The following is a 22,498-nucleotide window of genomic DNA, read 5'->3' as shown; positions in this document are numbered from 1 at the left end:
TCTTTATACTCCCGTGGTTCTTCTCACAAAAAGGCAAACAATTACATCCGGAGGAAAAACATTTATTTAAATATAAACAAGAAATAAAAAGTGTTAGGTAATGCACAAATATAGGTGCTTGTCGATTTCTATAAAAATAGAATTGACGTTTGTATATTTACACAGCTGACAGGATGGTGGGAATAATTACTAAAAATGTTCACATGACTTGTGGAAACGTCAACAGAAGTCTTCAATCTCTTGTTGCATCTCCTAATAAAAGAAAAAGATAAGAACTGTAGATTAGACACAAGTAAAAGTCTATAAAAATAACATTAAATAGAAGAAATAATACTGAAAGACACTCAACGGCATCAGTCACCGAATCCTCGTCCTCACAGGCATCATTAAGGTTCTCAGTTACACCTCTGCTTCCCTTCCTACAGTCTATATCTGTTCTTCAGTACAGTCCTCCACTGACCTGTGTTAGTGCAGTTTTGTTGTAGTCCCGTCGGTGTCTGTAGATGCACTGACAGAGCAGAGCGTAGAGTTTCTCCAACTTGTAGACCTCGTAGCCTTCAGTCTTGGTTACGACGCTCTCCAACAGCTCCTGAAGGAACAAAGAAAAAAACTATATGTCTTAGAAATTGTAGCTTAATAGTTCTCTTGTAGCTCTCTTTGGAGAGAAAAATGTCAGGATAGACAGAGAAGGATGACAAAGAAATAAACTGTGTCTCAAGTTCTCCGTTTGTTTTGGACTCTCACAACAGTCAACACACACAGACGGTATCCCGCACCTTTAATTTATCTCTGTCCACAACCAGAAGAGGAGTTTTCTGGTCCAGGATCTGCAACGCTTTGTCCACATTAATCACCTGCTGCTGCAGCACAGCGCTTTTCAAAGCCCGGGTGATTCGCCTCCCGCTCCGCTCTAAAACACAAAGTACACACAAAGTGTTTACAGCACTAACAGATAATACTTTACCGGTATATTCCCTCTGTGGACAGACAAGAGCTACGATTCGTTGCTGTCTTCAGAAGCACCACACTAGTAATCTTCTTTATCTGGGAACATTTCTCTCTTCGATACACTGTTAGTTAAATGTGTTATAATATCAAACAGGAGAAGCCAAGCTGAGTATCAGACTGTTGATATCCTACCTGTGCCGGTGTCCTCGTCTCCTCTGACAGCTGTAGCAGCATCTGTGGTTGGGGTTTCAGTTGACTCCACCTCCATTGCCTCAGCAGGTCTTTTTAACTCGGCTTCCTCCACTACAACTACCAGACTGTTTCCTTCCTGTCCTGCAGACGAACCTTCTTCAGGCTGAGTATCTGACAGATTTTGAGTGAAAGTTTCTACTTTGTCGGGGTGCTGCGTCTCTCCTTCAGTCTCGGTGTTGCTGTCCTTGTTGGAGTTCACTGAAGTGGTTTTACTCTTCTCATCTTCTCCCTTAGCGTTTTCTTCTGAGTGTCCTGACAGATGTGTGACAGCTTCGTCCTCCTTTTCTCTTTCGTTCCGTGTCTGGTTGTCATTTTCTGGTTTCCCTGATCGAGACAGGACGACCTCATCTTCAGCAGCTGGTTCTGTCTCCCCTCTCTCCTCCTCCTCCTCCTCCTCCTCCCTTACAGCATGTTCAAAACTACCTTCCTGAGCTGCTGCAGGTTTGGACTCTGCATCAAGCACCATGTGATCCCCGTCAGCTCCATCACCCTCATCACACTCTCCATCTCTCTCAACCTCATCCTCATCATCTCCATCGTCTTCATACTCATCAGACTCCAACTGTGCATCATCTCTGGACACATGAGGAGACAAGGAATACTTCTTTTTTGCAAGATAACCGTTGGACCAGCGATTCTTCCGACGTCTCTTCTTGTGGCCTGGAAAGACGGGAGAAAAATGTTTTTTTGTGGTCGTCCTTTAACTGAATTACTGAAATGATGTATTTTTTCTGTTCACTACACAACCTGTTACCTGTGTGCTTGGGTGTTGTAACAATTGAAGAACATGTCGTGGGAGTAACTGCAGTTGTGCTTGCTGCCGGCTCTCTTTGTGGGGTCACGTCAAAGATCTTAGCATCAGCTGGAGATTTGGGCTGTTTGGGAAGGACGTGGTAGAAGTAAGGAGCAGACTGTGCAGTGGAGGAACCTGAGGTGGTCAGAAGAGATGCAGATTGCATTTTTTTTATTTCTCAGTGTAGTTAACAAAGAAAAAGAAAAAAATCATTACTCAACCATTATAAATGCATTCTAAAACTAACCAGGTATAATTGTGCAGTGCTGTTTTAGTACAAATAACCTGTACAGTCACAGATCTACAAGGTTGTAGTCATTTCTATTAAAAAGCTGAGTGCCTTAAATCAATTAAATCCCATTACAGGTGATTAAAAAAAGATGTATAACGACATGACATTAGCAACAAAAACTTTAAGATACCTCATTTCAAAATTAGACACTAAATATCAGTGACTGTGCCAAGTCTGACCTCTTGTCCTGCGAGACACTTGGATCTCCTCACAAATCTGCTCAAAATCTTCGTCCAGTTCATCTCTGATGATTGCGTGGACGGTGTCCTTCAATGCACATGCTCGGTGGCGGATCTGACGATCTGGAATGAAAACAGTAGCATCGTACCAACCAGTTACTATAAGACTTAACACTATGTAGGATCTGTGTGTGTGTGTGTGTGTGTGTGTGTGTGTGTGTGTGTGTGTGTGTATACCTGAGGGGTCTCTGTCTGGGTTGTATTCGAGGGCATTCTGCCAGATGAGATCCACATCTTGGAGAAACTCTTTGACCGCCCCGTACTTGTGGAGGTCTATCTTAGCGAGAACTGTGGATAGGTCCATCGGCTTGTTGATCACCTCAGCGTAATCTGGGACCTGACAGGGATTGAACAGATCAAACTTAACTTTGCATGTTAGAGAGTAAAATCTTTTGCTTTGAGCACCAGAGCATATGGCATTTGCTTAACCATTTATTTTACATTTAAAACCTATCTGTAAATAAAAGTCAGACTATGCTGCTCTAAGGGCTGTATCAAAAAACACTCTTTAGCAGTGCAAATCTGACCAGCAGTCATGGCTCCTCTCATTAGAGATGTTACAAATACACATTAAAACAGCTGCCTGATGGGAGACAGTACAACATTTATACTTTAATAAGTCAGTGTCAAGTAAGGCGCTGTAAAGGAACAGACTAAAAAAAGAACAGCTACCTCCTCTAAATCCACAGGTTTGGTAAAAGCCTTGAAGCGTTTATCTTGGGACAGGCGGTTGGTGACATCACGCAAGAAGAGGCGAAGCTCCCTGAGGGTGCCTTCCTCCTGCTCCTCCAACCGCTGGATCTCCTGCTCTGTCAGCTGACGTGGAGGAAGCGGTGGGGCGACCGGGAGCACTTCCGATGCATGAAGCACTAAGGAAAATGACGGATTCATACAATGTCAGAAGTGAAATACATTGCCATTCAGAGGTAAAAATTTATATACATCTTGGAAACATCCACCTTTTAGTCGCCATCTGGCAAATTAAATAAGGTGATCAGTACCACTGTGCCACCAAATGAACAAATGTTACACATTTAAACTCCATGATGTACGCTATCACCTCCTTTTAGTTATGAAATCAAATTTCTACACCTATTAGGATTTTCCACTTTGCAACTGGTTGTCCTCTTCTGCTCAATGAAAAAAAAAACCTATGTAACACCTTCATTCACAACATGAATGTCCTATAGATTCTCTCCTGTTTATCCACCAAAATATTCCATCTGAAGCATACTATGTCCTGGTTCTCCCTCTACAAATCCCTAACGTTTGGTGTATATTATCCATCTTTGTCATTTTGTTGCCCACCCTCTCGATCCACAGCTAAAAATGTCAGGTGTTTTGTAGTGAAATTAACTACATCACTTTACTGTGTTTAGCTCATAGGTGAGACCTCACACCTACTCAGCTGTGGTCAAACCTGAGTGTTATGTAACACAAAACATTATTCAAAGTAAAACACATATTATAAAATATTATGCACTTATTCAAATAAATATTATACTTTTCTATCACACAACTCAACCACTACTGATCTCCATTACTTCAAAAATGTTTAAGAACATTTCAGGTCTGGAGTTTGCTTGCTTGACTATAAAACTAAACTCTGAATTTAAAGAGGCACCAAATCACCAACAACCACATAAAGCTAAATAAGATGTTGTATTTTGTCACCAAACTCTTCCATTTCTTACCAGCTTTCTTTTTTGAGGCGGGGGCCTTAGCAGCCTGGTTGAGGATGAGATCTTCAAAGAAGCCTCTAGTTTCTCTGCTGGTGGGGACCTGGACATGGAAAACCTCTCCGTACTCGACCCGAAACAACTCCTGCACCTGAGACGAGGGAGGTGAGAGGCGGTGATAGTCAGTCTTGTAGATGAATGTAGGTCTAGATGTTTGACAATCCAAAACATGCTACGACATCTTATTTTCACCGAGTGACCAATTTTTTTTTTTAACACATTAGTCAATATAAATAGCAACGCCATGCTAACGGAGCATCACTCTTCTGTCCATACCTCCATATCGAGGTGGTCATAACTGAGGTTGCAGGTAGCCAGCAGCAGTATAGGAGAGAAGGCAGGGATGGAGCTCAGGAGGCTCAGGAAGGTAGCTCTTAAGGCCGGACCCACTGTTTCCCACCACTGACCGATGTGAGGGATGTACAGGATACTGGGAGAGGTCCGCTTGGCTTCAACAAAAATCTGCAGAACATACAAAATAGGAGGAGATATTTATGGTGTGTGGGTAAATACAATAATTGAATTTAAATCTACAGAGGGTTGTGGTATACAGTAGTACTTTAACCTAAAACACATGGATGAAAGATGAAAAGATGACATCCAGTTTTTGAAATCAACGTTGAATGACAAAGGCTAAAGTACAAACGAGAGGGAGTTATGATAATAAAGAGCAGGCAAGAGAGGATATGAGCATATTACATTAATGCTGGAACAATTAGTCAAGGAAGTTGTGAAGTGGGAGGAGCTATTTATTTCAGGTGATCCTGCTTCTGGAAGTAAAAAAAATACTTTCGATTTGTCCCAAAGAATTCTGACAGCTTCTTTGCAACAGATTCCTGAGTTTAGTAGAATAAAGACCAGTTCAACACCAATGATTACCAAAATATGGTTTCTCAGAAATTAAACTGAAATAATTACAACTGGTGGCAATAACATAAACCTGTAAGATTGTTCCATTATCCACGAGAGTCCTGTTTTTATGTGTTAAGTAACACTAAGGAAATCACATCAAGAAGAAAAAAGGAAATGGATGGAAAGAAACATTTCTAGAAACACTTGCAACAATTTTGATTAATAACTTTAACAATCACTTAGGTCAAGTTAAAATGATACTTTTTACAGTTACTGCTTCCACTGCACTGTCAAATGAATACCTTTGTCTTGTAGGTCAGAACTAATAAGCAGTTTTAAAACATTGAATTAATCTGTGGTAAGAAACGATGGCTCACTGACTCCATGCCCTGAACACAAATCTTTCATACATACAGAAGTATTTGTCCGTAGCACATATTTATCCCCACCGCCCATAATAAGGCTGCAGGGCCCATAAACTACAGTTTTTTGTAGCAGCCACTTTGGCCAGTGAGGTCCACTGAAAAGGACACACTGAATTTGACAAGGCTGCGACAGCATAGTGTCTCTGGACTACCAGTCTGATTTTAAAGAAATGTAACCTGAATGCAGCATCACATTAATGCATTACATACATATATTAATTTGCCAATGTCCTTTTTTTTTTTCACATTTACCTGAGCACAAGTCTCTTCCGGTGCAGTTGCACTGGCTCCAAACAGAACAGCCATGTCCAGTGTGTACACGGTGAACTTCTCCAGAGCATGGAGAACAGCAGGAGCCAGGTGGGAGCTCTGACCCGAGCCTGGTTGGCCCTCCAGCAGCAGCCTGGGACGGTAGGATGTTGGCTGACTCAACACACTTCTGTACAGGACAGATGACAGACACAGGTGATGGGTTTTGTTTAAGGTGTTTTTCAGTGAACCTTAAGAATGTTCAATAATTCATGAATTTAGCAGCATGTGTGAGAGAATGAGTGACCCACCTGTTGAGGTTTAAAAGGCCATTAGCAGCAGGTGTTTGGAGTTGCGAGTGAGAGGTCTGTCCGCTGGAGCAGATGTCAGAGTCCTCTTCCTCGCTGAACATCAGATCATCTTCAAACACACCACAGGTCACATCTGGAAACAAACGCAAACCCCAGCTGGTACAACTCATGGCCAACTGATGCAACTTTAAAACTTGAAATTCTTAGATTAAATGAAAGAATGCATTCAACAGAGCAAAAAGGGCAAAGCAGGACTGCACCTTGTTCTTTCTTCCTCTTTAAGCCCAGCTCAGCGTGTGGAAACACTCTGCTGACTGTGAGGAGGATGTTTTGCAGGGCGGTGCTCAGCAGTGGACGAATGGCAGGTATCAGGGCCTTGGCTGGGGACACTATTGCCCTAAAAATCACAATCAACATATTTAGTTCACAACTATCTGCAAGCAGAGCGCCAGGCTTAGGAGCAGTCAGAATAAGGTTTGGACTCTAAAACAAGAGACAGCACTAAAAACAATGTATCTTGGTTCTACCTCTGGGCAGCTGGGACCATCTTGGACATGGCGGACATAAAGTCTCTGTTGGTGATGGTGATGGAGTTGACATCAAGTACAAGTTTCTGCGATGAGGAGTAGATCTGTGGGTAGCGACGCCGCAGTGCACACAGGGCTGCCTCTGAACACACCGCCTTGATGTCTGCTCCACAGTAACCTTAAAAAACAAACAACTTGTTGTTAAAGGCCACCAAGGTAATCAGTAAACTTTCATCTGTATATCTCCAGTGGACAAAACTTTGATTAGGAGTTTCCTGAAGAAATTCATGGATGGAGCTGAATGATAATTTTGATTGTGAGATACAAGCTTTGTCCTGGAAGTACATCCGATAGAACGTGCATGTAAATGATAACAATTATCAATGTTCGTAGCCAGTTATACTGCATGAACGACTATAATCCAAAACGGTATGCATTTGTACACGGGGAGCGGACCAATGGAGCCAGATGTGCATTTCTCAAGCTGTAGGTGAACAATAATTTTCCATCATTGCACGCAACATACCGACACATTTATCTGCCAGTTCCTCCAGAAAAGCATCAGATGGTGGAGGAGTCCATTGTCTGGTGTGGATCTTCAGAATCTCTTTTCTTGCCTGCCATAAAAATTAGATCACAGAATTTCATGTTCAGAACTTTGCAAGATAAAAACACTGTAATCCTGCAGCTCAAAAAACAGAGTGAGTTTAGAGATGCTGCTCTTCTTCTACAGCCAGAAGATGCTGCTCTATTATAAACATCCACTGGCAGGATAATATAACCAAAATTACCAATAGAAAGTATATTTCACACAATTCTTTGATCTATGAATAATCTCAGAACCAGTAGATTTTAAAAGACCATGTTTACATCTCAAAAAGTTGCTATACATATATATATATATATATATATTAAAAAAAAATGGAACCAGTTTACGACACTCTACATATCATCACACGCTTCAGCTATTTTCTGAAAATTTGCAACTTGAATGTCAATTTTCTCTTTTACGATTGCTGCCAAGGATGAATAATTCTCACCTCTCTGTCCGGCAGGCCGAAGAGGAACTCTCTGTCGAAGCGTCCTGGTCTTCTCAGAGCCGGGTCGATGGAGTCCAGTCTGTTTGTAGCTCCAATCACAACAACTTCTCCTCTACAGTCTAATCCATCCATGAGAGCCAAGAGGGTTGACACGATTGAACTACAGAGGCAGAAAAGATGATGTTTTTAAACTCTGGTTAACACCATCCTGCGTGTAAAAAAAGAGGATGTACACCGATTTCAAATTCCAAGTGGTGCACAGCATTAAGCACCACACATGTACAGGATGAAGAAAGGAGCAAGGCTGACCTGTGGATCTGGTCCTGACGGCTGGACCTGACAGGAGCCAAACCATCAATCTCATCAAAGAAGATGATGGACGGACGCATCTGATACGCCTAGAAGGAATTCAGTAAGAGTTTTAAATCACTGCATTACTTTCAAAGTAATCAGTTACACTGGCAACATCTAGTTTACCTGGTCAAACAGCAGCCGTAGCTGTCTCTCTGATTCTCCCACCCATTTACTGAGGCAGTCGGCTCCTTTCCTCATGAAGAATGACACCTTCTTCTCCCCCTGACTGCACTCATTGGCCAGTGCTCTGGCTACGAGGGTTTTCCCAGTGCCTGGGGGACCATAAAATAGGCAGCCCCTGAAGACGAGAGAAAAACAGAGTAAAGGGTGAGGCCGAGGTAAGACTGAGAGGAGACAGGACAGGCACAGAAAAAAAGTGCAGCAGATAAGGAGTGACAGAGTTAAATACACAGCAAGAAACGCACATACACCTCTGGAGTTTAACAAGTCATGAAGAATTGTACAAGTCTGAGCTAATTTGATCTCTGCATGTTTCTACAGCGACCACTGTCGTTCAGCTTGTTTCTGGGTTATTCTTAGAAATCATTTATCAATATTTATCTTTAATTAAGAATGCCAAAGAAGACCCTCTATATCCAAAATATGGGCAAAATTATATTCTTTCCTTTACAGTGAATGAGCCCGAGAAGAGAACATCTATTAGAATGAGGGTCACTGGTTTGAAATTTGTATTAACAAAAAGATATAAATGAACTGTATATATACAGTTAAATAAAATTTGAATAAAGATTTATACTGGACTTATGTTAATTTATTAAGTGAATACGATAAAGACAGTGAGGCTGAACTGAATATATAGAAAAATTAAATTGTAACAAAATACTTTCACAACTCAACCAAATTCTAACGTTTGTACTAACTTAAAAAATGTGTTTAAGCTTTTTAAAATGATGTGTGACTTTAGATAAACTTAGCACATGTCACTTGTTCACAAGCACACATTGTTTACCTGGGTGGTTGAATCCTGAACCTCTCAAAGACCTCTGGGTAGAGCAGAGGGAACACCACCATCTCCTTCAGAGAGGAGATGTGTCTGCTCAAACCTCCAATGCTGTCAAAGCGAACCTGAATCAGGTGTAGAAAGATTTATGTTGGGATTATTCTCTCATTTCTGTGGGATAATTGCAATCCTATAACAGTATTTTTATTTTTTTTATATACCAGATCATTTGATAGTTCAGTCAATACAATAATGTACTCTATCAGGTTTTCAAGTCCCTGTTTGAACAGAGTACTTTGGGAATATCTATCCATCCTTTGCTGCAGTTTACCGTCTTGTCTATGTGCATGGGGTCGACATCAGCCAGGCTGGCTCCGATCTTCATCCTGTCCTTGTGGATCCCCAGTAGGTCTTCTTTCACAAGGTTCATAGGCAGACACCTGAAGGAAAAATGTAGAAAACATAAAAAAAAAAAAGAAGTTCAAAGTTCAATCAATTTTAATTGACTCACTAGTCCCACTTAATCTGTAATCACCATAAGAATTGATTATTAACGCAACTGGAAAATAAGTTGTGAGACCATCAAAATCTGATAAAGACAATCATGAGGTTACAAGAAAAAAAAAAAGGTTTATTGTTTGACTGAATATCCACCTTCATCCACCAGACGCTGTGCTTGTGTTCTCACCTGTTCACTGACCGGCTCCTGTTCTTACTCCTCCGTCTCTGGAATGTCTCATCGTCTGAAGAGGAGGACGTGGAGTCGCTGCTGTGGATGGCATGTCTCCTTCTGTGAGGCCAAAAGATGCAAAAACACCTCATTTGAAAAACACATGTGACTGCATGAAGGTTGGTATGTCACTCTGTGCAACAACAAAGCAATTGATGCTAATCAGTAAAGACAGTTAAGATTAGAAAACTAAGTTTGACTCCTCAACACAAATTCTGACTAACAAAATCACACATCAGTGTTTCCTATCAGTCATTAGTAGGTAACACTGTTGTACTTTTACAGAAACACTGACTGCTGATACAACAGTAATACAAAAGGTAATAATTGCATCATGGATTTGCATCATGTACAGCAACAACAAGCATCACACCGTCACCACACACACAACGCTAAACTAACACCTGAACTGCACACGATGAGGGTCTGACCCCCACGTGTCATTTTACAGTCTCAGCGTGACAAATTAACCACAATACTCAAATGTTTATAAAAGTCAGGGAAGCTCCTGATTCGATGCACTGAAAATACAGCAAATACTCAGAGACATCACGTTTACGAAAAAGTTACAGAGAAATGAATATAGACACATGGGCTGGAGAGTTAGTCACATCTGCTGTGAAGAGCAACAAACGTTCTTTACCCCCACGAGAGAAAACATAAACGAATTAAAAAAAATTAAAAAAAAAATCCACTGATCAACAAATAGGTCCGATTATGAACGATACGCTCTTTTGGTTGAACATCTTTCTGGGCAGCGGTCTTAATGAGTTAAGTTCTATCTTACAGGACAAACCCTAAGTGGGTAAAAAAGTGGACAGTTTCTGTTATTGCTAAAACATTTGTTTTACTAATGAAGTTAAGTTGAATGTGGTTGTGATTCTGGTCAGAGCATTTTTGCTGTAAATTTGGAAAACTATGTCTGAAGGTATTAATCAGACCATCATATGTTACTGAGCAAACCAATCCCTTGATACCAGATGTATTATTTCTCTCTTTTAGATGCGTGTGTGCCGTCACACTAACCTGCTGGTTCTGCGTATGTTGTAGGGGCTCCTGGGTGCTGTGGAACTGAATCTGAACCTGCGTCTGGCAGGAGACGAGTGGTCCTTGAAGTACATGCTGCGCTTCCTGCGCTCTCTGGGTTCTGACAATTGATCAACAAACTTTCTCAAACACTCAAAAGATTGATACCAAAGTAATGCAAGCAAATATTCTCATAAACTGGTCTTATAGAATAAAAATAAAAATCTCATTTGGCAAAATTTACATTTAGGACAAATGTTAGATTTTAGGTGTCAAGCCTTTCAAATGTTGGCGCCTCCGTCTACCTCTCACAGTATTGACCAATGAGCTGACCCGTAACCCTGAACAGAGTAGGTACCATCTTGTGGGGCCTGGTAGCGAACCACAGTCTTTCGCTGTCTGAAGTCATAGCGCTGATGATTTTCTTCTTCCTCATCCTCGCCATCCTCATCTTCTTCCTCCTCCTCCTCCTCCTCATCTTCGCCGTCTTCCTCCACCTTTTCATCATTATCATGCTCATCCCCTCCTGTGAGTGAAACAAAAAATAGTGAGTAGAGTAAGAAGATATCGAAATGCTGCTGCTGTTCAAATCTTAATGAACAAACGGTTTTTATGTTGTTATCAAAGGATCGGAATACAAAATGTATGACATAAAAAGTAGTCGTGGTGCTATGTTACCTAAAAAAGACACACTGGAGAGCTGGTCTGACAACTAACATCACTGCCACTGAATTACTGAAATCATTTCAGCAAATTGACCAAAATGTTTTAAAGCTCAACAAATGTGTTTTTAGTGAGGTTTTAAGAAGATAGCTGTTGGCAGCATCTTTATACAGTATTCCCCAGCGATGTCCCTGAAGTGGTCACAATCTGAAACCCACGTCACCTTGGTTCTCTTTTTCTGGTTCTTTACTCTCAATGTTCGTCCTCAGAGACCTTCTTATTCTGCCACTGGTGTAGACGGCCAGCTGCTCCCACGAAACAGGACAAATACTGATTAATTCACGTTTGAAGTGTGTGAGCATAACGGCCCACTGTCAACATCATACCATGACGACAGAGTAAGAGGTTTCCTGTGTGGGTTATTACCTCTTCTTTAGTGTCTCTGTCCCTGTCTCTGCTCCTCAGCCTGCGTCTCATCTTCTTCATGTCATCCATCTTTTGGAGAACAGCTTCAGCGGTGCTGAGGGGCAGTTTCAGCAACAACTTATCACATTTTTCCAAAGTTTATCACTAAATTAATCACTCATTATAGTAAAATCCATGTCCACAGCATACTGTCGTATTTGTTAAATAATTGGACTTTTTTTTTCTAACTGAAGCAGAAGTGTAGGAAAAGGGACTGGACTCACTTGGTGATGAGGCGGTCATAGAGCACCGACTGGTTACGAGAACCCAGTTTGTATCTGGTGATTCGAGAGCTACGTCGCACCGAGCGATCTTCTTCTTCTTCTTCCTCCTCCTCTTCTTCCTCTTCCTCCTCCTCCACCTCTCGGCTCTGTAGGTTAAACCGGCTCCTCTTCGGAGTGGATGACCCCTCCACCTCATCTGGAACATCTGGGGTACGAACAGGAGCTTTTGTCAACTTGTTAAGCAGTAGAAACCCTCCTAAAAACTAACTGCTGCCCAATAGGCTGCATGGGTCATATAGTCGAACAGCTTCTTCGCTCTTTGCACAGAAATCTAAAGTGTGCTGTACCTGCTTGCTGCTTGCCACTGGATGCTTTTCCTTCTCTCTGCAGCCGGGAAGATTTCCTGGAGGAAAGAAAGCACATATGAAATTTGAAAAATAGTTCTTTATATTAACATTATTGAAAATGTCTGTTTTACCAATGTGTAAAATTTTTTTATATTTTGAAAGGTATAACTTTGATGTAAATCATGCAGTAGATTGTAAATCCCTCCTTCTGCTGGATGATTTTTCCATAATATAACTATAAAATGTAGGTCAAAGGCATGCGTCTACTAGTAAACATATGTTTATAATGAACCATATAATTAATGACAGTCAGGCTCCAAACAAAGAATCTTTTTACATCAGTCTTGTAACAAAGTCTGAATGGAATTTATTTTTTTAAATGGCCGTGGGCTAATTTTTAGCATGTGACAAGTTTTCCACATTTAATACCTAACCTGCAAGTCTGCTGATAGAGGCCAGTCAGTTCAATAATACCACAAATAACAGTCATCACTGATCCTGCATTACCTGGTGCAGCAGCCTCCACCCATGTCTTCATCCACAGGGGGGCTGCTCTTTGGCCCCATGTCGACAAAAGAGACATCCAGTTTCACCCGTCCTCTGGTCCTCAGAGACCGATGGAAACCACTTCCTTCCTCCTGCTTCATATCAGCATGTCCCTGACACAGATACAATGTGTTTAAAGCTCACAGCAAATATAGCAGGAATTCATGAGTCCCTGCTCTGATGAGTTAGGACTTGAAGGTAAAACTAACTAAAACCCTTTTCCTTTCTACAACACATAAGTTTTATGTAAATGCAAACACAAGCCTGCAAGGTGGCAGTGGCTGTCCCATGACTGGAAAGCTACAGGCTGCAGTAAATGTGTCAACTGTTCTTCAGCATGTGAACTTGTCTGCCCCAGTGCTGCTGCTGCAGACCTCCATCCCTGCAGCGACTTTGATGAAAGGCTTGTTATGTATCAGAGGGTTGTTTTTGTTGATATTAGATACAATTTCCTAAAAATAACACTTTTATTCATAACAGGTTTACTCTCAGAATATGCTTTAACTATTAGTTTGAGGTCAATATACTTAGACATCAATGCCATGCATGAACTAGATAAATCACACATTTTAAACTGAGGTCAATTTGAATGTTAAAGAGAGCTGCAGCAGCCTGTGATGCGAAATAGAAAATGTAGGTCTGATAAGCACATGCAATGATGTATGTTTTGTTGTTAAGTAACAGGTCTGAGATTAAGGTTAATGAATGACTGAGTTAATATAATCATGAATGACCCGACACACGCCCCCGCAATGCTCTACAACTACGTATATCACCTGTACACAGTTCTGGACATTTACCCGACAAACTGGTCTTATGACTTATAATGCTGTTATTTAGTCATGATGCTTAACAACAACACGTTGAAATGATTTAACCTTTCGACAGTTGCGATTATAATCATTTCACGTGAATCAACAAATGTCCACGTGTTTTCCAGCCGAACATTAGTGAGACCACGAGCGCACGTTACATTATGTCTGTTGCTAAGTGACAAGCTAACAAGATAGCTCGCTAGTTAGCTCAGCGTGCTAGCTGGATTAGCACAGCGGAGTTGCGTTCACAGACCGCTTTATCCATCGGACAAACGGAGCTCCGCTCCTCCGAACCAGCTGTCACGGTGCGTATTCTTACATTCGCCGTGTTGTTTTCGGGGCTGCTGAAGCTGTCGTCCGGGGCCCGGGAGGACCGAGTCAGGCGGGCGGACTTTCTCTGCGAGGCGGGAAGCAGCGACAGGAACTCGGAGCTCGTATCCAGCTCCGTGTGCCTTCTCTTCGGGGTCGTCGCGGCGGGCTCCGCTCCGACACCGCTGCTACTGCGTAGTATCACCATCTTCACTCTTCACCGACCTGATCGCGGCACGGACGACGGCTAACACCCCCACCTCACCTCACCCTCCCACCCCGACTGAAAATGTGAAAATGCCGTACGTTCACGGTGCCTCCGACATGGCAGAGCGAGCGGTAAATACCCTCCAGCTGACACACACCAGGTCCTACTACACCCTTGATTTCTGGCGCCATAAACGTCACCGGGGGTTGTGAGGAAAGCAGCTCCGAGCTGCCGCTGGGAAAAATAGATCTCTTGGCGAAACTTGTAAAACACAACAAACTGAAGCCGTCGTTGTGTTTTCAGCCCGCTGACAACGCAGCGCGTTTTAAATGGTCGCCGTTTAGTGTCGATACCGCGACCGTCGTGGTGTTTTGTTGAAGTATAAACAACGCGGAGGGATACCTGGGCCGTTTGGAAAGGTGTTCCGGTTCAACGTGTTAGAGCGCGCGTTTCTGCTCTAAACACGCGCTCGTTTCTTTGCGCGGACGTATGAACAATAAAGCTTCACTTTCAAAGAAAAGCACATTGATTTAAAACACGGAGTCGACACCTACTCACCATCTTTTATTTGAATAAGTGACAGAAACCAGAAGAGAAAATACAAACGAGAATTATTTCTAGTCTGGGGAAAAAAAAGAAGAAGTACATCATGTAAAACAGCTGCACAGGCAACCAGATCCTGACTGTAAAATCTCAAAACTTTCCATTAGACCCTCCCTACTTGCATCTTTTTGTTTACCCTCCTTCCTAGTGTGTTTGAGGGTTCAAGATGAATAAATGACCCTCTGACAGATGTGACCCTAAGGCTTTGCCATGGCCTCCTGTAAGTATAAGTCTCATTACTATTTGAATATTTTGCTCTTTGTGCAACCAGAGGCCAAATATCACACTTAACAAGCAACAGAATTTTTAATAGGGTAATGAGCAAAAAGAAAACTAGGATTCAATGGAGGACTTGAGATTTCACTCATCAGATTCCACATTTCTTTTCAATCGCACAATAGCCAACAGCCACATTTCACAGTCCCGGGGTATATGCTAAACAACAAAGCCTAATTAGTTTATATCCCATGCACGGGCCATCTCAGCCTCTGATGGGAGTTTAGTAAATGCATTTGTAAGAGGCCGCCACATTAGCCGTGCACACACTCCAGGGCTGTTTGTTAACCGAGTAGGGGAAGCCTACAGTGGTGCTCGACAGGCGGTCCGATTCACACCGCATTCATTTGAATACAGTGAAGTTACAGTGGGTGTCTGCTCGTTCTTTTAGGGTAGAAAAAGTTTGACCGTAACACAGTGTGGCCGAACTATCCCAATAACTGGGACTCCCAAAAATGTGTCATGAGGCTTTTGGCTACTGCGCTGTTAAATCTTTGTGTTGAAATGTGGCCGGATAGCTCCGTCACCAGGGAGGCTGTGTTCACGCGATGGCTGCCAGGTAGTCCTTCACCTCTGCTGGGGTGAGTCTTTTGAAGCCGGCCTCGTTGCAGATCCCCACCTCGATGTTCTCCTCTGTCATCTGACCCTCAAAGCTCTCCTGAAACACAAAGATTAGAGAGTGTAAATAAGTGATCTCAAAGGGAAGACACAGTCGCACTCAAGACAGATTCTGATGCTCAAAGTATGTTTCATTATAAACAGAATACCTTTAGTGTCAGGATGGCTGTGTGGATGGCATCTTCCAATTCGAGATCGTTGTTATATCTGCAGACCGAAAACAAAATGGTCATACACCTTAGATATGGTCATTCGTGGTGTTTTTCATAACCATATTTTAACCATTCAAACAATATTCCAGGAATTAAACTGTATGAAGAGATTATAGACAAATTGTGACATTTGTCACAAGGTTCGATTGTTGCTCAGTGACTCAACCATGTTGTAAAAAAATGCTTCAAAATGAACCACGAGTGAGATATATCACTCCAAGTACACTCCGACACCCGTGTCTTAATCATTGAGATGACTACAGTAAACACAGAGTTCTTGCTGTGGGAGATTGACTGATACACAATCCACATCTATATGTTTATCACATAGAGCATAATTTAGATTTTTCAAATACTGCCTTTAATTGTATGCTTGTACCTTTTCTCCAGGAATGTTTTGCCATTGACGTAATTCTTCCCCATTGCTGTGGCTTTCCATGCAAAGTACGCCCCCTGCCAGTCACAGACGGAAGAATAAACATCATTTAGTTTCGAGCTGTAAAAGTTTGCAAAATTGTGTCTTTGCAATTGTGAAAATAAAGAACAGAACATACAGATGGGTCTGACTGGAACAAGTAGGGGTGGTCTTCATCCCATCCAGCGATCAGCAACGACACGCCAAAGGGACGCACTCCACTTGAAGGGGGGAGGGGAATGCAGATTTAATTACCTGGCACAATTTGATAAAAGTGAAGGCCACTTATTGATCTCTGCAGATGTTTAAATGAAAAAATGAGTAACACAGTTTTAGGAGCACAGAATGATATTTTGAGAAAACATCAGAGGAAAATCCAGTCATGGTCATAATTAAAATGTAAAACAAATCTGACTGAATACATTCCTCATTCAGCCCTCATTTAACAGCAGTGTGTGTTATTAGTGTGTGTTTGTATGTACCCACCCAGACTGTGTGTACTCCTGCATTACAGAGGCCACTCTCTGGACAAGCTGGCCTGTGGGAATCGGCTCCTGGTAAACAAGGAAGTACTGCTGCGCCAGCTTCCGGGCTCGTCGCACCAAAACCCTGCCAGGGTGAAACAATTCATTCATGTATTTGTGAGACATCTTTTAGAGTTCTCACATAGAGCCAACAAAGACAAGGATATTCTCCAAACCCACAATCACCCAGAATATCACAACAGCTACATAAAAGACAGGAAGGACATCAATCTAAAAAAAAGACTTGCAGTGCTCAAACTTACAGTACGGTCTGCAAAATATATGCAGTATAATAAATGCAAACTTCTCTAATGTAAATAGTAATATACAATATAATATGCGGCGAGAAATGTGAAGCGCATCCTTTTACTTCTGGCCTTAAGTTAGGAAAGAAAAACAAGCTGCTTCCAGACCCACAAAGAGCGCCCACCTGTAGTCGGGCCCCATGCCGCTGTAGACCATGCCTATGTGTTTCGTGATGGGCTCCACCTTATGGACACTCTGTTCGTCATACAGTATGGACTTTTGTTTCTTCTCTGTTGCCAGGACAACTCCATTAGAAGCTGAAAAACAAAAGAGAAAACCACAGTTAGTGTCTCCGCAAATCTTAACCAATCATCACGTTTTACAGCCGGTTTCAACTCCGCTTTGATGCGCTTAGACTTTGTCTGAAAGTGTTCACATCCTCCATTAGTTACAAAGCAATATAGGTGCAAAGAATTATACGAGCTGACTAAAATCATTCCACGTTATAGTGAGAATCGTTTCTATTCATCTGTATAAAAACAACGGCATGAAACTAACAGAAATGTCACATTTCCATCAATACTTCCATGTTGTTTTCACCTGTTTGAGGTCAGGCAGGTGTTCTTTTAATACCGTTGTCTCACTGAATGTCTTCTTCTGCTGTAGTTTAATGGTACATGAGGATTGAATTAGCACCACCATGGTGAAATTATTATTTTGATTTCTGGTCCTGTCATTGTCAGTAATTTCCTTATATAATTGATGAATAGACTGTATAATAATACTATATTAGACTGTATAATAATACTATATACGTCCTTCTTCTTAGGGTGTATAATTAAACTATGATAAAGCTATAATCTTTATAGCAGAAGATTTACGGCAGAAAAAGGCAATCACAATTATGTGTTTGACAATTAATAGTGAAATATAACTTTACAGCAGAGAGCAGCTGTTCTCTATACGTCTCTCTCTCTCTCTTGCTATTTTCCCAGATCACCTTTTTCCATCAATATGTATCTGTGATAGATTTAATCCACTGAATAAGAGGATAAACCTGTAATATTGTTTATTTACATCCCATTCATTAAAAGCACGATATTCAAAATGTCACGTATCCATCAGTGACGTATCGGTGCTCAGACTCCCCCCCCCCCGGGACCCGGAGCGGGTCGGGGGGACCCGGAGGTCCGGAGGTCCGGAGGGGATCTGGGGGACCCGGAGGTCCGGAGGTCTGCCGGACTTCGTACCTTTGATGCCGACTGAAGGAGCTCCGGCTGCGACGGCTGCCAGCGCGTATTCAATCTGGACCAGTTTACCAGAAGGGCTGCGGGAGAAACAGGAGATGGAGAGTTTACGGACGGATGAAGAACCGGAACACACGCAAACACAACAAGTGTTTTTTAAGTCCAGAGAACCAGAAGAGAGAAAACAAGAACAAAGACGAAACAGAAAGTAAAAACTAAAACAACCGACTCATCGGAGCTAACCTGCCGCTCAGCTAAACTGGTCGGTAGCAGGTCAACATGTCCGCTCATAGAGCCGTTTTGGTCACTTCCGTTATTGTCCGGCGATAAATAAGTTGGAGAGTTTTTAATGTTGATATTTCAGAAACGGGTTTCTTGACTGTTTAGTTTATAAAGCCGTTAGCCGCCGTGCTAACAGGCGACGTTAGCCGGGATGACAACGCGTCACAGCGGCTCCAAACCTCACGTTCAACGAGGCGATGATACACGTGATCAAACGGCTGCTGGACGACAAACACTGTCTGCTTTAAGTTTGTGTGCGTTTTTAAGATTTTATCAATATTTTTGACAAAGTTTACCTAAATGTGGTGAGGGAGAAACTGTAGCCTCGTTCCGCCATCTTCTTCTTCTTCTTCTTCTTCTTCTTCTTCTTCTTCTTCTGCTCCGTGTGGACCGGAAACATGCAAATCACTTATTGATGCAGAGCGCCGCCCTGCGGCCCGTATGGGAACTTCATGTAACAACAATGATTAGATGGATACACCGATCAGACAAAACATTAAAAAAGGCGAAACGTTAAGTATAATACAACATAATCCCCCCTCCCCCCCCCCACACACACACCTTAATAAGGATCACAATGTTCATTTATTATTCCATCTCATTGAGAGAAGTGTTGATTTATTTGAATGGTCATTTTGGAGACTGTAATTTATGGTGCTGATGAACTATACTGGATAGATAGATAGATAGATAGATAGATAGATAGATAGATAGATAGATAGATAGATAGATAGATAGATAGATAGATAGATAGATAGATAGATAGATAGATAGATAGATAGATAGATAGATAGATAGATAGACAGACAGATTGATATATATATGTATATATACTGTTTGATATATATATATATATATATATATATATATCATAACATACTTTAATTGAACGTTAAAACTCCATATTATCAAGCAAGATATAAAAATAACCATATAGACAGAATATAATGACTGAAAGACACAGATTTACATTTCTATGCTCCTCATAATTTGGCTCTCAAAGTTGTAGCAGTAGCAGTAATATTAGTAGTAGTAGTAGTACTATTAGTAGTACTAGTAGTAGTAGTAAGAGCTCTTTGAGAACAGGCTTGGTTTGGATGAAGTTACAACCTCAAGTCAAATTCCTTGTATGTGTAAACATACCTGGCCCAATAAAGCTCATTTTGATTCTGATGTGTAGTTTCTGCTATTCGCCGCTAGATGGCAACCAAAGGCCAAATCCCGTCTCGTCTACCGGAAATTAAACAGACGAAGTGCAGTTCGTTGTCGCTGTTTAATGACGTGTTCGCCTCGGTGACCGTGAGCTGTTTGACATGGTGAAAGGAGAAGAAGCGTGCTTCTCACAACAATGATGAATTTAGCTCCGTTGATACACAGCCTCAGGTGCTCTTTGCTCCACATTGAAAGCAGACTCCTGCAGGCGGCCGGACTCGATGGGCACCTGGGTGAGTTTAGTGACGCGTTAGTTACTGCTCATCTTACTACTAAATCACACACACACACACACACACACAGTTATTTAGCCCATTGTCAACAGTGGTGTTCCTCTGTGTGTCCTGGTCCCCCGGTCTGTCCTGCTCTGTGTGTCCTGGTCCCCCGGTCTGTCCTGCTCTGTGTGTCCTGGTCCCCCGGTCTGTCCTGCTCTGTGTGTCCTGGTCCCCCGGTCTGTCCTGCTCTGTGTGTCCTGGTCCCCCGGTCTGTCCTGCTCTGTGTGTCCTGGTCCCCCGGTCTGTCCTGCTCTGTAGTGGATGTCACATGATTCCCCTGGTGTGTGCAGCTCCAGCTCTGGCGGTGAACGGTCCCGGTCTTCTGCCTCAGCTCGACCAGGACCGCCAGCCAGAAGAGCAGCGGAGCCCCGAGCAGCCTCCCGGCCTCCTCGACAGCATCCTGTGGATGGCAGCGCCCAAGAAGAGACGGACCATCGAGGTGAACCGCACCAGAAGGAGATCCGACAGCAAACATCCGAAGGTCCAGGTACGTTTGATTGACCTCGGGTCATCTCAGAGGGTCATTTCACCCCCAATCTGAACGGTGAATGATTTGATTTCTGTTGTACCACTTATGTTAGATGATTGATTGGATGTGATCAGTCACCCCTGTACACTGAAGAACAACACACTGGACAGTTTTCAGTTCCTCAGTCGAAAGCAATGATCCTGTTTACAGAAACACTTGCTGTTGAACAATCATTATTTATTTTTAAGGCTATACAATAAACAATAATTCCACTCACTGCAATTTTATGAGCGAAATTCCCCCTTTTTTTTAAACTATGTAATGGTGTGTAAACTACAGTCTGTGTGTAAATAAAAATTTAGTTTTCACATTTCAAATTTTGCAGTATTGATAACTTTTCCAGTGTAAAAGTGTAATTGATATTATTTTAAAGCATGACCTCATCCCAGTAATCTGGAACAACAATAGAGCATCTTGCAATAGAACCAAGATGTTTAAATATTAATATCTCCAATATGATTCAACCAGTATTGGTGTGTGTGTGTGTGTGTGTGTGTGTGTGTGTGTGTGTGTGTGTGTGTGTGTGTGTGTGAGCAACGTTGGCCAAAAGGTGACAAACAATTGCAGTGCAGAAATGCCAAGATATATATATATCTATATATAGATATATATATATCTCAAGTATTTAAGAAAAACTCAGTAATAGTCAGACATTGTTTAAGCTAATGTTTTTGTCTCCTCCGTCCCAGAACAACATCGAGCCGTGTTTAGAGTGTGGCCACTTGAAGCAAAAACACATCCTGTGTGGCTTCTGTTACGCTAAAGTGTCCAGGGAGACCGCTGTGATTCGTCAGCAGATTAAAACAATGGAAGGCGGCCCGCTGAGGGCCTCGACTGTGGAGACTGTGGTCCTGTACGAGGGTGAAACACCAAGCGAGCAGGACAAAGACAAGAGGATAGTGGAGAGGCCCAGGAAGAGGCCGGCCTGGTTCAGCTACTAATGCTGCGTGTGATAGGTGCTGTTGAGGCTGTGTGATGCACCCCTTGACTTTGAAAAAGGGTAAACAGCATAAATTAAAGTGGCTGATCTACCAGCTTTGTTTCTACAATTCATAAAGCAGTCTGCTTGTCTGATCAGAACTAGAGTCTCCATAAATACCCAAACATCCGGCAGATATTCTCACTTATCTCTGTAAACAAAGTGTATCATTAAGGTGGGGACTGTAGAAAATATCCACCAAGTCTTTGGAGTTGTTGACATCATGGTTTATTTGTTGTAACTGTTTGAGCTGTTTTTTTTTAGACTTCAAGCCAAGTCTGGCACATCATTTACTGCATAATATTTCAATGTTTGACAATAAATTCATTCTTTTAAAAAGAGATGTATTAGTTATCTGCTTTTTTCACCTTAAATGCTTCGGGTGAAGGTGAACAATTGCTTCTGCTTCGTTACACAGTTTAAAAAAAAAGTGCTTGTGAAATGTTCTCCAGTGCTAGTGGCATTGTGGGTAAAGGATTCATACTTTTTATTAATTCATGTAAATTATTCGCACCCTCTAAAAATCTGCTTTTATTAAGAAAACTTGTATCACCTTCTGCTTAAACTTAATTCGCGTGGTCTTTTCCTGTTCTGAACTTGAATGGAAAATAGACACAATCTCATTAGTAAAAAAAAAAAAAGTGCTTCCATCATTAATGGAGAAACTACATGCATCTGGACTCTAATGTCTTAAGACTTGAAATACTTGATGCCAAATCAACACGACAAGTGATGAGCATTTGTGTCACAATAATATTTATCCAG

General features: G+C 41.9%; 3 protein-coding genes and 1 non-coding gene across 4 annotated transcripts; 1 reads left to right on the top strand and 3 right to left on the bottom strand.

Annotated features, from left to right (window-relative positions):
- Positions 1-47: 47 nt before the first annotated feature.
- Positions 48-14,535, bottom strand: LOC138194520 (ATPase family AAA domain-containing protein 2-like). The gene is made up of 29 exons (XM_069143316.1): positions 14,118-14,535; positions 12,945-13,096; positions 12,438-12,493; positions 12,091-12,295; positions 11,828-11,921; positions 11,625-11,706; positions 11,097-11,264; positions 10,739-10,859; positions 9,671-9,772; positions 9,314-9,422; positions 8,992-9,107; positions 8,145-8,319; positions 7,977-8,065; positions 7,668-7,827; positions 7,154-7,244; positions 6,628-6,805; positions 6,361-6,497; positions 6,101-6,233; positions 5,793-5,979; positions 4,540-4,725; positions 4,219-4,354; positions 3,197-3,393; positions 2,702-2,861; positions 2,465-2,587; positions 1,955-2,128; positions 1,141-1,860; positions 777-910; positions 461-589; positions 48-252 (listed from the first exon to the last, which is right to left on the bottom strand). The coding sequence occupies exons 1-29, from the start codon at positions 14,313-14,315 to the stop codon at positions 220-222; spliced, it is 4,545 nt and encodes a 1,514-aa protein (XP_068999417.1). The 5' UTR covers positions 14,316-14,535; the 3' UTR covers positions 48-219.
- On the bottom strand, positions 5,536-5,669 carry LOC138194608 (small nucleolar RNA SNORA5). The gene has a single exon (XR_011177938.1). It is a non-coding gene; the product is annotated as a small nucleolar RNA SNORA5 (small nucleolar RNA).
- A 329-nt stretch (positions 14,536-14,864) lies between the features above and the next one.
- On the bottom strand, positions 14,865-19,130 carry psma2a (proteasome 20S subunit alpha 2a). Its single transcript, XM_069143317.1, has 8 exons — positions 19,035-19,130; positions 18,460-18,536; positions 17,394-17,526; positions 16,926-17,048; positions 16,579-16,660; positions 16,404-16,477; positions 15,962-16,019; positions 14,865-15,852 (listed from the first exon to the last, which is right to left on the bottom strand). The coding sequence occupies exons 1-8, from the start codon at positions 19,073-19,075 to the stop codon at positions 15,736-15,738; spliced, it is 705 nt and encodes a 234-aa protein (XP_068999418.1). The 5' UTR covers positions 19,076-19,130; the 3' UTR covers positions 14,865-15,735.
- An 868-nt stretch (positions 19,131-19,998) lies between these two features.
- On the top strand, positions 19,999-22,076 carry mrpl32 (mitochondrial ribosomal protein L32). Its single transcript, XM_069143315.1, has 3 exons — positions 19,999-20,183; positions 20,516-20,712; positions 21,444-22,076. Exons 1-3 carry the CDS (start codon positions 20,087-20,089, stop codon positions 21,693-21,695), a joined length of 546 nt encoding a protein of 181 aa, XP_068999416.1. The 5' UTR covers positions 19,999-20,086; the 3' UTR covers positions 21,696-22,076.
- Positions 22,077-22,498: the final 422 nt, after the last annotated feature.

Source organism: Embiotoca jacksoni, unplaced genomic scaffold (assembly GCF_022577435.1).
Source record: "Embiotoca jacksoni isolate LCO1_2020_lvr unplaced genomic scaffold, fEmbJac1.0.p SCAF_11, whole genome shotgun sequence".
Classification (NCBI taxonomy): Eukaryota; Metazoa; Chordata; class Actinopteri; family Embiotocidae; genus Embiotoca; species Embiotoca jacksoni.
The sequence above is the reverse complement of the archived record's forward strand: the minus strand, read 5'-3'. Positions and strand labels throughout refer to the sequence as shown.